Genomic DNA, 14,446 nt, shown 5'->3' with positions numbered 1-14,446 from the left:
GCAGATGGCCAGACGGACAGACTTGACAGCAGGACAGACGGACGAACGGGCGGACAACCAGCCTGGCAGATTTCTGGGTGGAGAGAGATGGACAGACAGACAGACAGCTTGTCAGCCTCACAACCCCACCGGGCAGACAGACAGACAGACAGATGGGTGGACAACCAGCTTGGCAGATTTATGGGTGGAGAGAGATGGACAGACTGACAGCAGGACAGACGGACAGACAGACGGCTTGTCAACCTTACGACCCCGCCAGGCAGACGGACGGACAGACAGATGGGTGGACAACCAGCCTGGCAGATTCATGGGCAGAGAGAGATGGACAGACTGACAGCAGGACAGACGGACGGACGAGCGGACAGCCAGCTTGGCGGATTTATGGACGGAGAGAGACGGACAGATGGACAGACAGCTTGTCAGCCTCACAACCCCGCCGTGCAGACGGACGGACGGACAGACAGACAGACAGACGTGCCACGTGCCACCGTCCCTGGGTGGGGGGCGGGGCCGGGTGGGGCTGCCGTGGGACATCAAAGCCACCAATCGGGCGCCGCCCACGCTGGCCCCGCGGACCCAGCGTCCCCCACCCCCCTGAGTCACCGACACCGCGGCCACGCGGCCCCTCCCGCCATAAATACGGCCCCGCCGCCCCCGCCCGGCGTCCCGGCACCGGCACCGGCACGGGCTCCTGCGCCGGTGAGTGCGGCCATGGGGCGGGAGAGGGGACCGGGAGGATGGGGGGGTCCATGGGGCTTGGTGGACCATGGATTGGGTGGGGTGGGATGGGATGGGATGGGGTTCCCCATCTCTTGGTAGACCACAGATGGGGTTCCCCATCTCTTGGTGGACCATGGATTGGGTGGGGTTCTCATCTCTTGGTGGACCATGGATGGGGTTCCCCATCTCTTGGTGGACCACAAGTGGGGTGGGATGGGGTTCCCTATCTCTTGGTGGACCATGGATTGGGTGGGGTTCTCATCTCTTGGTGGACCATGGATGGGGTTCCCCATCTCTTGGTGGACTATGGATGGGGTTCCCATCTCTTGGTGGACCACAAGTGGGGTGGGATGGGGTTCCCCATCTCTTGGTGGACCATGGATTGGGTTCCCCATCTGTTGGTGGACCACAAGTGGGGTGGGATGGGGTTCCTCATCTCTTGGTGGACCATGGATTGGGTGGGGTTCTCATCTCTTGGTGGACCATGGATGGGGTTCCCCATCTCTTGGTGGACTATGGATGGGGTTCCCATCTCTTGGTGGACCATAGATGGGGTGGAATGGGGTTTCCCATCTCTTGATGGACCACGGATTAGGTGGTATGGGGTTCCCTGTATCTTGGTTGACCATGGATTAGGTGGGATGGGGTTCCCCATCTCTTGGTGGACCATAGATGGAGTGGGATGGGGTTCCCCATCTCTTGGTGGACCATGGATTGGGTGGGATGGGATGGGATGGGGTTCCCCATGTCTTGGTGGACCATGGATTGGGTGGGATGAGATGGAATGAGATGGGGTGGGGTTCCCCATCTCTTGGTGGACCATGGATGGGGTTTCTTGTCTCCTGGTGGACCATGGATGGGGTGGGATGGGATGGGATGGGATGGGGTTCCCCATCTCTTGCTGGACCATGGATTGAGTGGGATGGGGTTCCCCATGTCTTGGTGGACCATGGATGGGGTGGGATGGGGTGGGATGGGATGGGATGGGATGGGATGGGGTTCCCCATCTCTTGGTGGACCATGTTTTGGGTAGGATGGGGTTTCCCACCTCTTGGTGGACCATGGATGGGGTGGGATGAGATGGGATGGGATGGGATGGGGTTCCCCATCTCTTGGTGGACCATGTTTTGGGTAGGATGGGGTTTCCCATCTCTTGGTGGACCATGGATGGGGTTTCTTGTCTCTTGGTGGACCATAGATGGGGTGGGATGGGGTGAGATGGGATGGGATGGGATGGGGTGGGATGGAGTTCCCCATCTCTTGGGGGACCATGGATGGGTTTCCCCATCCCTTGGTGGACCATGGATTGGGTGGGATGGGGTTCCCCATCTCTTGGTGGACTATGGATGGGGTTCCCATCTCTTGGTGGACCATAGATGGGGTGGAATGGGGTTTCCCATCTCTTGATGGACCACGGATTAGGTGGTATGGGGTTCCCTGTATCTTGGTTGACCATGGATTAGGTGGGATGGGGTTCCCCATCTCTTGGTGGACCATGGATTGGGTGAGGTTCCCATCTCTTGGTGGACCATGGATTAGGTGGGATGGGGTTCCCTGTATCTTGTTTGACCATGGATTAGGTGGGATGGGGTTCCCCATCTCTTGGTGGACCATGGATGGGGTGGGATGAGATGGAATGGGATGGGGTTCCCCATCTCTTGGTGGACCATGGACGGGGTTCACATGTCTTGGTGGACCATGGATTCAGTGGGATGGAGTTCCCTATCTCTTGGTGGCCCATGGATGGGATGGGATGAGATGGGGTTCCCCATTTCTTGGTGGACCATGGATTGGGTTCCCCATCTCTTGGTGGACCACAAGTGGGGTGGGATGGGGTTTCCCATCTCTTGGTGGACCATGGATTGGGTTCCCCATCTCTTGGTGGACCACAAGTGGGGTGGGATGGGTTTCCCCATCTCTTGGTGGACCATGGATGGGGTTTCCTGTCTCTTGGTAGACCATGGATTGAATGAGACGGGGTTCCCCATCTCTTGGTGGACCATGGATGGGATGAGATGGGATGGGATGAGATGGAATGGAGCTCCCCGTCTCTTGGTAGACCACCGATGGGGTTCCCTGTCTTTTGGTGGACCATGGATGGGATGGGATGGGGTTCCCCATCTCTTGGTAGACCACAGATGGGGTTCCCCATCTCTCTGTGGACCATGGATGGGATGGGATGGGATGGAGTTTCCCATCTCTTGCTAGACCACAGATGGGGTTCCCCATCTCTTGGTGGACCACGGATGGGGTTTCTTGCCTCTTGGTAGACCATGGATGGGGTTCCCCATCTCTTAGTGGGCCATGGATGGGATGGGGCTCCCCATCTCTTGGTGGACCATGGATTGGATGGGGGTTCCCCATCTCTTGGTGGGACCTTCCCTGTGGGTTGGCTTCACCCATCCCCACGTGAGGTGGGTCCTCTCAGTTCCATGGGGCGCTGGGACCTTCCCAAGCTCCCACCAGTGGGTTTGTTGCCACGGGAAGAACCAAACTCAACCCATCACGCTGGACAAGATGCCCCAAGCCCACCCCAACCTCCATAAGGCTGATGACACCCCAAAACATCTTGGTCACCTCCATCCCACGTGTGATGCCACCGAGGTCCTTCCCACCAACCGAGGGCTGGTCTAATTTGGTTTCTCCCCACCCAGGAATGGCTCAAGATGGCCATAGGACCTTCGGCTTCACCTCCATCCTCGTCCTCATGGCTGGTGGGCTCCTCCTGGGCGCCCCAGCGCGGGCGCTGCTGCAAGGGAACGGCACCAATGGTGGTGAGTGCGAGTGGTGGCCATGGGGGGACCCCACGAGTGGGTCACGGGCACCTCCATGGGGGCAAACGTGTCCTATGGGGTGGGGTGGGAACGAGGAGCATCCTCCTCCTCATCATCATCATCATCATGGGAATGTGGCCATTGGGAAGATCCGGATCAGGCCCCGCGGTTCCGAAACCTGAGATGGAGCAATTGCCTTCGGTGGGGAGAATTGTCCCCAAAAGTGACGTGGAGGACAAGTCCCAGTGTCCCCTCGGGGGTCCCAGGAGCTCCGGGATGAGGTTCTTTCCCTTCTCTGGAACGTTGCGCTGGGATTTTCATGTGAAAAGGAGGCAAAATGTCCCCCCGGGGGGACTTAATCATGGTGGGAACATCTCATGTTCTTCTGGCCTCCAAAGCTGGAGGAGAACCCAATGGATGGGTCTATCTTAGGGTGGGAAGAGGAGCGCCATGATTTCTTGACCATCAGATGCCAAGAGCTGATCTTGGCGTCTCTCCCCCCAAATCTGCGCCCCCAAAGGCGAACCTGGAACCCCAAAGCCCCATGGAGAAGGAACAAGGTCACAATTCACCCCATAACCTTCCCAGAACTGCTTTCTGAAGGGCAGGTTGGTCGTTGGGATGGAGGTGGAGATATGGAGATATGGAGATATGGAGATGAGATATGGAGATATGGAGATGGATGGAGATATGGAGATATGGAGATGGAGATATGGAGATGGAGATATGGAGATGGAGATATGGAGATGGAGATATGGAGATGGATGGAGATATGGAGATGGATGGAGATATGGAGATGGAGATATGGAGATGGATGGAGATGGAGACACCACCTTGATTGGGGCTTTCTGGTTGCCAACGGCCTCTAGGAACCCAAGGGATGGATTCCACCACTTCCCCTTGCCCACATCTCCACCTTCCCCATGGAAGCCGCTGAGATGCCTCCAAGGAGCTCCATTGGGATCTAAAGCCCCGTGTTGGTCTCCATGGGGTTGACCAGGAGATGCTTCTCCGATGAGTGTCGGCGGGGAGGTGGTTCCCACCCTCTGATCTTGGCAACGCCGGCGGGACCGGATGGCGGCGAATTCCACGCGCCGCGGCACTCGGGCGTCTCCCAGCGCCGCCCAGCACGGGCTGTAATCCCCACCAGTACAAACCAGTCCCACCAGTGCATTCCGATGTCCCAACGCTCGCCGGGAGGCGACCGCGGGTACCACGGGACGGGATCAGCACTAAGTGGTCAACCCATGGATGTGGCAACCTGTTTCACCCCAAAACGGCCCCAAATCGCAGCGTGAAGGACCTGGCGCAACACCCATGAGGACACCTCGTAGAACAAGGTCTTTTTGGGGAGGATTCTCTTGGTTTTGGGGTAAATCTTGTCTCGTCCCACTTGGACCCAACTCAAGCCTTTGGGGTCTTCTCTGGTGGTCTTGGTAGAGGTTCCCAATAGGTCTTGACTGTGTGAAGCTGTAGATGGAGCCCAGGAGGGACACAAGGGGCACGTTGCAAGGATTTGGGGCGCCCTTGAGTGGGCACCCAAGTGGAGATTTGGGTGGTCACCCCACAAACGTCGTTGACCATAAAGACCCCAAGGAGAGGATGGGGGCTTCATCTTCTAGACGTGGTGGGATCACCTCAGAATGGTCCCTCCTGGTCTTCAAGGACAACGTCCATGTAGGACAATGTCAATGTAGGACAACGTCCACGTAGGACAACGTCCACGTAGGACAACATCAATGTAGGACAACACCAACGTAGGACAATGTCCACATAGGACAACACTGACGTGGGACAACACCGACGTGGGACAACGCCGACGTGGGACAACGCCAACGTGGGACAACGTCGACGTGGGACAACGCCAACGTGGGACAACGCCAACGTGGGACAACGTCCACGTAGGTCAACGTCCACGTAGGACAGCGTCCACGTAGGTCAACGTCCACGTAGGTCAACGTCCACGTAGGTCAACGTCCATGTAGGACAGCGCCAACGTAGGTCAGCGCCAACGTAGGACAGCGCCAACGTAGGACAATGTCCATGTAGGACAACGCCAATGTAGGACAATGTCCATGTAGGACAATGTCCATGTAGGTCAACGTCCACGTAGGACAACGTCGACGTGGGACAACGTCGACGTGGGACAACGCTGACGTGGGACAACGTCGACGTGGGACAACGCCGACGTGGGACAACGTCGACGTGGGACAACGTCGACGTGGGACAACGTCGACGTGGGACAACGTCGACGTGGGACAGCAACAACGTAGGACAACATCCACGTAGGACAATGCCCACATTGGACAACGCCGACGTGGGACAACGCCGATGTGGGACAACGTCCACATAGGTCAACGTCGACGTGGGACAACGTCCACGTAGGTCAACGTCCACGTAGGTCAACGTCCACGTAGGACAGCGCCAACGTAGGACAATGTCCATGTAGGACAATGTCCATGTAGGACAATGTCCATGTAGGACAACGCCAACGTAGGACAATGTCCATGTAGGACAATGTCCACGTAGGACAACGCCAACGTAGGACAACGTCAATGTGGGACAACGTCAATGTGGGACAGCGTCGATGTAGGACAACGTCAACGTGGGACAACGTCAACGTGGGACAGCGTCGACGTAGGACAACGTCCACGTAGGTCAACGTCAACGTGGGACAACGTCGATGTGGGACAACGTCCACGTAGGACAACGTCCATGTAGGTCAACGTCCACGTAGGACAACGCCGATGTGGGACAACGCCGACGTAGGACAACGCCGACGTAGGACAACGCCGACGTGGGACAACGTCAATGTGGGACAGCGTTGACGTAGGACAACGTCGACGTAGGACAACGCCAACGTAGGACAAGGTCCATGTAGGACAACGTCAACGTCAGACAACGTCAAGGTAGGACAACAACAACGTAGGACAATGTCCACATAGGTCAACGTCCATGTAGGACAACGCCAATGTAGGACAACGTCCACGTAGGATAGCATCAACATTGGACAACGCTGACATAGGACAACGTCCATGTAGGACAACGCCGACGTAGGACAACGCCGACGTAGGTCAACGTCGACGTGGGACAACGTCGACGTGGGACAACGTCAACGTAGGACAACGTCAACATTGTCCAACACCAATGGGCGCCCATGTCCTGCAGCCACGCGAAGCTGTGGGAGATGCCTCCTCGAAGACAGCGAGATCCACGTTGGAAGTGGTGAGCCCCTTCTTCTCTACCAAAGTACCACCCAAAGGACCACGATGACCTTCTGGACTTCTTCTCACCCCTCATGGGACCCAAAAGTCTCTTCTCCATCTCCCCGGAAGGACTCGTGTTCCTCGTACGGCGTTTCACCGCGTCAGGGCTTCTCCGGCGCGTTGACGCAACAACGTCCCACCCCACCGAGGAGTCACCACGGGGGCGGGAGGTGGCCCTGAGCTGGTCCTACAGGACGGGGGACGGGGACATCAGCTCTTTTCGGGGTGCGTCACCCCCGCCGCCGACTCGGCGCTCGGGCTGGGAGGACTCGCCGAGGTGGCGACACCCGTGGAGATAAGTGGTGACTCGGTGATGGCTGGTGGTTTCCGGGGTGGGAATGACATGTGGGGGTGGTCACCCGTGGGGGTGTCACCCGTGGGGGTGTCACACATGGGGGTGGCAACCATAGGGCTGTCACCCGTGGGGGTGTCACCCGTGGGGGTGTCACCCGTGCGGGTGTCACGCATGGGGGTGGCAACCATAAGGGTGTCACCCATGGCAGGGGGGTCCCCCATTTGGGGGCATCACCCATGAGGGCATCACCTGTGGGGGTGTCACCCATGGGGGGGTGTCACCCATTGGGGGGGGGTGTCACCCGTGGGGGGTGTCACTCATGGGGGTGTCACCCATGGGGGTGTCACCCATGGGAGGGTTCTCCTTGTGGGGTGTCACCCACGGGGCTGTCACCCACGGTGGGGTCACCCGCGGGGGGTGTCACCCGCGGGGGTGTCACCCATAGGGCTGTCACCTGTGGGGGTGTGACCCATGGGGCTGTCACCCATAGGAGGGTTCTCCTTGTGGGGTGTCACCCATGGTTGGGGGGGGGTCACCCGTGGGGGTGTCACCCGTAGGGGGGCGGTTCTCCTTGTGGGGTGTCACCCATGGGGCTGTCACACATTGGGGGGTTCTCCTTGTGGGCCGGTCACCCGTGGGGGTGTCACCCGTGGGGGAAGGAGGGGTCACCCATGGGGGGGTGTCACCCATGGGGGGTGTTCTCCTTGTGGGGCAGTCACCCGTGGGGCGGTCACCTGTGGACGTGTCACCCATGGGGTGGTCTCTTCATGGGGTGTTGCCCATAGGGCTGTCACCCGTGGGGGTGTCACCCATGGGGAGGGGTCTCCTTGTGGGGGTGTCACCCATGGAGGGGTCTCCTCCTGGAGGTGTCACCTGTGGGGGTGTCACACATGCGGGTGTCACACGTGGGGGGTTCTCCTCGTGGGGCTGTCACCCATGGGGGCTGTCACCCATGGGGGGGTCTCCTCATGGGGGTGTCACCCGTGGGGGTGTCACCCATGGGGGGGGGTCTCCTCGTGGGGTTGTCACCCGTGGGGGTGTCACACATGGAGGTGTCACCCATGGGGATGTCACCCTCGAGATGGTCGCACAGGACGCGGAGTCAAACGACACCTCCAAGACCCACCTCAAACTCGGCTTCTGCTCCCCAAATCACCCCCTTTTCACCCCAAAACAAAGTCCGTTGGGACCCCAAGAGATTATTTGGGGTATTTTGAGGCCGAACAACCAAAATCGTGCGATTTTCTCTTCAGAATCGTCGGTTTTGAGGGTGTTTTTGTCACCGTGTGTTTCAGCGGCCGACGAGGAGGCGCGGATCATTGGGGGGAGACCCTGTCGCATTGACCAGCGCCCCTTCCAGGTCGCCATCATCAAAAGGGGCCAGATCCTGTGTGGGGGAAGCTTGATAAGCGACCAATGGGTGCTGAGCGCCGCCCACTGCAAGCAGCCAATCAGGTAAGGAGGCTCCGGGATGCCGTGGACCAATGGCGTCTTTCCCACGGGCTCTGAAGGTCACGAGGTGAGGGGTGGGTGTTCCAGATGTTGGGTGGTGGCACCAGGTGTTGGTGGTGCCAGATGTTGGTGGTTCCCAGCGATGGCGCCACCAAGGGGTGGAAACCAATGAGGGTCCCCAAATATCAGCATCTCCCGAGGTTGGAGCCTCCAGATGTTGTTGGCACCAGTTAGTGGTGGAACCAGATGTTGGGGGAACCAGATGTTGGTGCTTCCCAACGATGGTGCCTCCAAGTGGTGGAAACCAAAGAGGGTCCCAAAATATCAGCATCACCAGATGTTTGAGCCTCCAGATGTTGTTGGCACCAGTTGGTGGTGGAACCAGATGTTGGGGGAACCAGATGTTGGTGCTTCCCAACAATGACGCCTCCAAGTGGTGGAAACCAAAGAGGGTCCCCAAATATCAGCATCTCCAGAGGTTGGAGCCTCCAGATGTTGTTGGCACCAGTTAGTGGTGGAACCAGATGTTGGGGGAACCAGATGTTGGTGCTTCCCAACGATGGCACCTCCAAGTGGTAGAAACCAAAGAGGGTCCCCAAATGTCGGTGTCTCCAGGGTCTGGAGCTTCCAGATGTTCATGGCACCAGTTGGTGGTGGAACCAGATGTTGGGGGAACCAGATGTTGGTGCTTCCCAACGATGGCACCTCCAAGTGGTAGAAACCAAAGAGGGTCCCCAAATGTTGGTGTCTCCAGGGTCTGGAGCTTCCAGATGTTCATGGCACCAGTTGGTGGTGGAACCAGATGTTGAGGGAACCAGATGCTGGTGCTTCCCAACAGTGGCGCCTCCAAATGGTGGAAACCAAAGATGTTGGCATATCCAGATTTTGGGGACTCCAGATGTTGGAGCCTCCAGATGTTTGGGGCACCAGATGTTGGTAGTTCCTGACGATGGCGCCTGCAAGTGGTGGAAACCAAAGAGGTGTCCCAGATGTTGGCACCTCCAGGGTCTGGTGCCTCCAGATGTCAACACCTCCAGATGTTGGTGGCCTGAAGTTGGGGACACTGAGTCTGGTAGCCGCAGAGGTTGGGATCTCCAGAGGTTGATACCTCCAGATGTTGGGGTGTCCAGATCTTGGAGCCTCAGATGTTTGGTATCCCACAGCCAGATGTTGATGTTCTATGTGTTGATATCTCCAGATGTTGCCGTTCTAGATGTGGTTTTGTCCAGATGTTGGGGTTTAGGGTGTGGGTGTCACCAGATGTTGGTGTCCAGGTGCTGGTAACTCTAGAGGGCATTGGAGCTCCAGACACTGGAGGAGCTGATGGTGGGTCCTCCAACCTCACCCCACTTGGAGGTCCCGTCACCCCAGCAATGAGGTTGTCCCATGATGAGGTTGCCCCATGGCCATATCAATGATGAGATTGTCCTGTGGCCACATCTGGGATGAGGTTGTCCCATGATAAGGTTGTCCCATGGCCATACAAGGGATGAGGCTGTCCCTTGGCCACATCTGGGATGAGGTTGTCCCATGGCCATGCAAGGGATGAGGTTGTCCCATGGCCATATCAATGATGAGGTTGTCCCATGATGAGCTTGTCCCATGGCCACATCAATACTAAGGTTGTCCCATGGCCACATCAATGATGAGGTTGCCCCATGGTGCCACCAGGGATGAGGTTGTCCCATGATGAGCTTGTCCCATGGCCACATCAGCAATAAGGTTGTCCCATGGCCATATCGATGATGAGGTTGTCCCATGGCCACATCAATACTAAGGTTGTCCCATGGCCATATCAATGATGAGGTTGTCCCATGGCCACATCCATACTAAGGTTGTCCCATGGCCATATCAATGATGAGGTTGTCCCATGGCCACATCAATACTAAGGTTGTCCCATGGCCATATCAATGATGAGGTTGTCCCATGGCCACATCAATACTAAGGTTGTCCCATGGCCATATCAATGATGAGGTTGTCCCATGGCCACATCAATACTAAGGTTGTCCCATGGCCATATCAATGATGAGGTTCTCCCATGGCCACGTCAAGGATGAGGTTGCCCCATGATGAGGTTGTCCCATGGCCATGCAAGAGATGAGGTTGTCCCATGGCCACATCAGCAATGAGGTTGTCCCATGGTCATATCAATGATGAGGTTGCCCCATGATGAGGTTGTCCTATGGCCATATCAATGATGAGATTGTCCCATGGTGAGGTTGTCCCATGGCCATGCAAGGGATGAGGTTGTCCCATGGCCACGTCAGCAATAAGGTTGTCCCATGGCCATATCAATGATGAGGTGGTCCCATGGCCACATCAATGATGAGGTTGCCCCATGGTGCCACCAGGGATGAGGTTGTCCCATGGTGAGGTTGTCCCATGACCATGCAAGGGATGAGGTTGTCCCATGACCATACAAGGGATGAGGTTGTCCCATGGCCATGTCAACGATGTGGTTGTCCCATGGCCATATCAGTGATGAGGTTGTCCCATGATGAGCTTGTCCCATGGCCACATCAATACTAAGGCTGTCCCTTGGCCACATCTGGGATGAGGTTGTCCCATGACCATACAAGGGATGAGGTTGTCCCATGGCCATGTCAACGATGAGGTTGTCCCATGGCCATATCAATGATGAGGTTGTCCCATGATGAGCTTGTCCCATGGCCACATCAATACTAAGGTTGTCCCATGGCCACATCAATGACGAGGTTGCCACACGGTGCCACCAGGGATGAGGTTGTCCCGTGATGAGCTTGTCCCATGGCCATGCAAGGGATGAGGTTGTCCCATGGCCATATCAATGATGAGATTGTCCCATGATGAGCTTGTCCCATGGACATACAAGGGATGAGGTTGTCCCATGGCCACATCAATGATGAGGTTGTCCCATGATGAGGTTGTTCCATGGCCACATCAGCAATAAGGTTGTCCCATGGCCATATCAATGATGAGGTTGCCCCATGGCCACATCGAGGATGAGATTGTCCCATGATGAGGTTGTCCCATGGCCATACCAATGATGAGGTTGTCCCATGGCCATGCAAGGGATGAGGTTGTCCCATGGCCATGTCAATGATGAGGTTGCCCCATGATGAGCTTGTCCCATGGCCACATCAATGACGAGGTTGCCCCACGGTGCCACCAGGGATGAGGTTGTCCCACATCACCTTCATCAATAGAAGCTCCAGTGGAAACACCTCAACGTTCTCCTTCAAGTCCAACCCTGGATGCCACATCTTGGCGCATCTCCTGATCTCCTGCTCTCTCCACCTTCTCCCTCGGTTCAGTTCCGTCAGGGTGTTGATCGGGACGGCCACGTTACGCGACGGTTCGGGCACCGTGCGATCCGTCACCCGCGCTCTGGTCCATCCCAACTACAACCGCGGCCGCAACGACAACGACTTCATGTTGTTGAGGCTCAACAAGCCCGTTCGCTTCAGCGACACCGTCAAGAAGATCCGCTTGCCCAGAGAGTGTCCAAGGGAGGGGATGAGCTGCACCGTGTCCGGATGGGGCACCACCAAATCCCCGGGAGGTAATTGGCTGGTGGTGATGACGCGGGGTGGGTGGAGAAAGGCGATTGGTCAACGGGGAGGGATCAACGGGTTGAGGAAACACCACCCGGCGCCACCGTCGCTCTGCCCAACCGCGGCGTCTGGTTGGGTTGGGGTTCTCATCTCATTGGCCACCACCCAACCACCGTCATGATGACCTCAAGGTGATGGCCCCGCCCCCTTCCTCATTCTCCATCTTTCTTGATTCGCAGCGAAACTGCCCAAAGATCTTCATTGCGCCGCCATCCAGACGTTCGGGGAGGACGCGTGCGCCAGAGCCTACGGCAACGCCATCACCCCCAACATGTTCTGCGCCGGCGTCCCCCAGGGGGGCGTGGATTCCTGTCAGGTACACTAGTGGGCGCCGCCACCCATGGGGAGGAGCTCTGGGTTCACCCTTGGGTGAGGTGGCACCATGGGAGGTTTGGGGTCCTCCAAGCCATGGAGCTGGGGAAGGGCCACGGCACGTGGGTGGGTGCGGAGGAGGTTTGGGATCCCACCACCAAGCTTCTGATTGGGCCGTGGAGGTTGAGGTGGAGCATGGACAGGCCAATGGGAGGTTGAGGTTCCTCCAGTGTGATTTGGGTTCCACCAAGAACCTTCTGCTTGACCCCAGGATCTGGAGATGGCCACAGCTTGTAGATGGGTCCATGTAAGCTTTGGGTTCCACCAAGAACCTTCTCCTTGACCCCAGGATCTGGAGATGGCCACAGCTTGTAGATGGGTCAACATAAGCTTTGGGTTCCACCAAGAATCTTCTCCTTGAACTCTGGACCCGTGGAAGGTCCACAGCTCATGGATGGGTCAACAAAAGCTTTGGGTTCCACCAAGAACCTTCTCCTTGACCCCAGGATCTGGAGATGGCCACAGCTTGTAGATGGGTCCATGTAAGCTTTGGGTTCCCACCAAGAACCTTCTCCTTGACCCCAGGATCTGGAGATGGCCACAGCTTGTAGATGGGTCAACATAAGCTTTGGGTTCCCACCACCAACCTTCTCCTTGAATCTGGGATCTGGAGATGGCCACAGCTTGTAGATGGGTCAACATAAGGTCTGGGTTCCACCAAGAACCTTCTCCTTGACCCTGGGATCTGGGGAAGGTCCATAGTATGTAGCCACATCAACACCAATTATGGGTTCCCACCACCCACCTTCTCCTCGCCGCCCATCCCCGGGGGTGTCCGTGGTGGCTCCGCGGTGTCCCCAGCGTTGTCCTTGTCCCCGCAGGGTGACTCCGGTGGCCCCCTGGAGTGCCAGGGGGTGCTGCAGGGGGTGGTCTCCTGGGGCATGGCCGTCTGCGGCCGCCGCGGCCAGCCCGGCGTCTACTCCAACGTCTGCCGCGCCGTCCCCTGGATCCGCAGGCTCGTCAGGACGGGGTGACACCCCCGGGGCCACCGTGTGTCCCTCGTGGCCACTGTGACACCCTCATGGCCATTGTGACACCCTTGTGGCCACCATGACACCCTTGTGGCCACTGTGATACCCTGGTGGCCACTGTGATATCCTTGTGGCCACCATGACACCACTATGGTCATCATGACACCCTGGTGGCGACCATGACACCACCATGGCCTCCATGACACCCTTGTGGCCATCGTGACAGCCTGGTGGCCACCATGTGTCCCTCGTGGCCACCATGACACCCTTCTGGCCACCATGACACCACTATGGCCATCATGACACCCCTGTGGCCACCGTGACACCCTGGTGGCCACCATGATGCCCTCGTGGCCACCATGGCACCACCATGGCCATCATGACACCCTGGTGGCCACTGTGATACCCTGGTGGCCACTGTGATATCCTTGTGGCCACCATCACACCACCATGGCCACCGTGTCACCCTTGTGGCCACCATGTCACCCTTGTGACACCCTGTTGGCCACCATTACACCACCATGGCCACCGTGTCACCCTTGTGGCCACCATGTCACCCTTGTGGCCATCATGATGCCCTCGTGGCCACCATGGCACCACCATGGCCATCGTGCACCCTGGTGGCCACCATGACACAACCATGGCCATCGTGACACCCTCATGGCCACCATGACACCCTTGTGGCCATCGTGACACCCTTCTGGCCACCATGACACCCTCGTGGCCATCGTGACACCCTGGTGGCCACCGTGCCACCCTGGTGGCCACCATCACACCACCATGGCCATCATGACACCCCCAGGGCCATCATGACACCCTAGTGGCCACCATCACACCACCATGGCCATCGTGTCACCCTTGTGGCCACCATGTCACCCTTGTGACACCCTGTTGGCCACCATTACACCACCATGGCCACCGTGTCACCCTTGTGGCCACCGTGACACCCTTGTGGCCGTCATGATGCCCTCGTGGCCACCATGGCACCACCATGGCCATCATG

At 57.7% G+C, this 14,446-nt stretch overlaps 1 protein-coding gene across 1 annotated transcript; it reads left to right on the top strand.

Moving 5' to 3' along the window:
• Positions 1–6,049: 6,049 nt before the first annotated feature.
• LOC308051183 (trypsin-like) lies at positions 6,050–13,446 on the top strand (the record flags this gene model as incomplete). Its single annotated transcript, XM_080361533.1, has 8 exons — positions 6,050–6,147; positions 6,232–6,307; positions 6,536–6,611; positions 6,910–7,092; positions 8,351–8,510; positions 11,801–12,048; positions 12,280–12,416; positions 13,294–13,446. The coding sequence occupies 8 exons, from the start codon at positions 6,050–6,052 to the stop codon at positions 13,444–13,446; spliced, it is 1,131 nt and encodes a 376-aa protein (XP_080217659.1).
• Positions 13,447–14,446: the final 1,000 nt, after the last annotated feature.

The sequence above is a fragment of the Nesoenas mayeri genome, assembly GCF_963082525.1.
Source record: "Nesoenas mayeri genome assembly, chromosome: 33".
Classification (NCBI taxonomy): domain Eukaryota; kingdom Metazoa; phylum Chordata; class Aves; order Columbiformes; family Columbidae; genus Nesoenas; species Nesoenas mayeri.
This window is presented reverse-complemented; position numbering and strand designations above follow the sequence as displayed.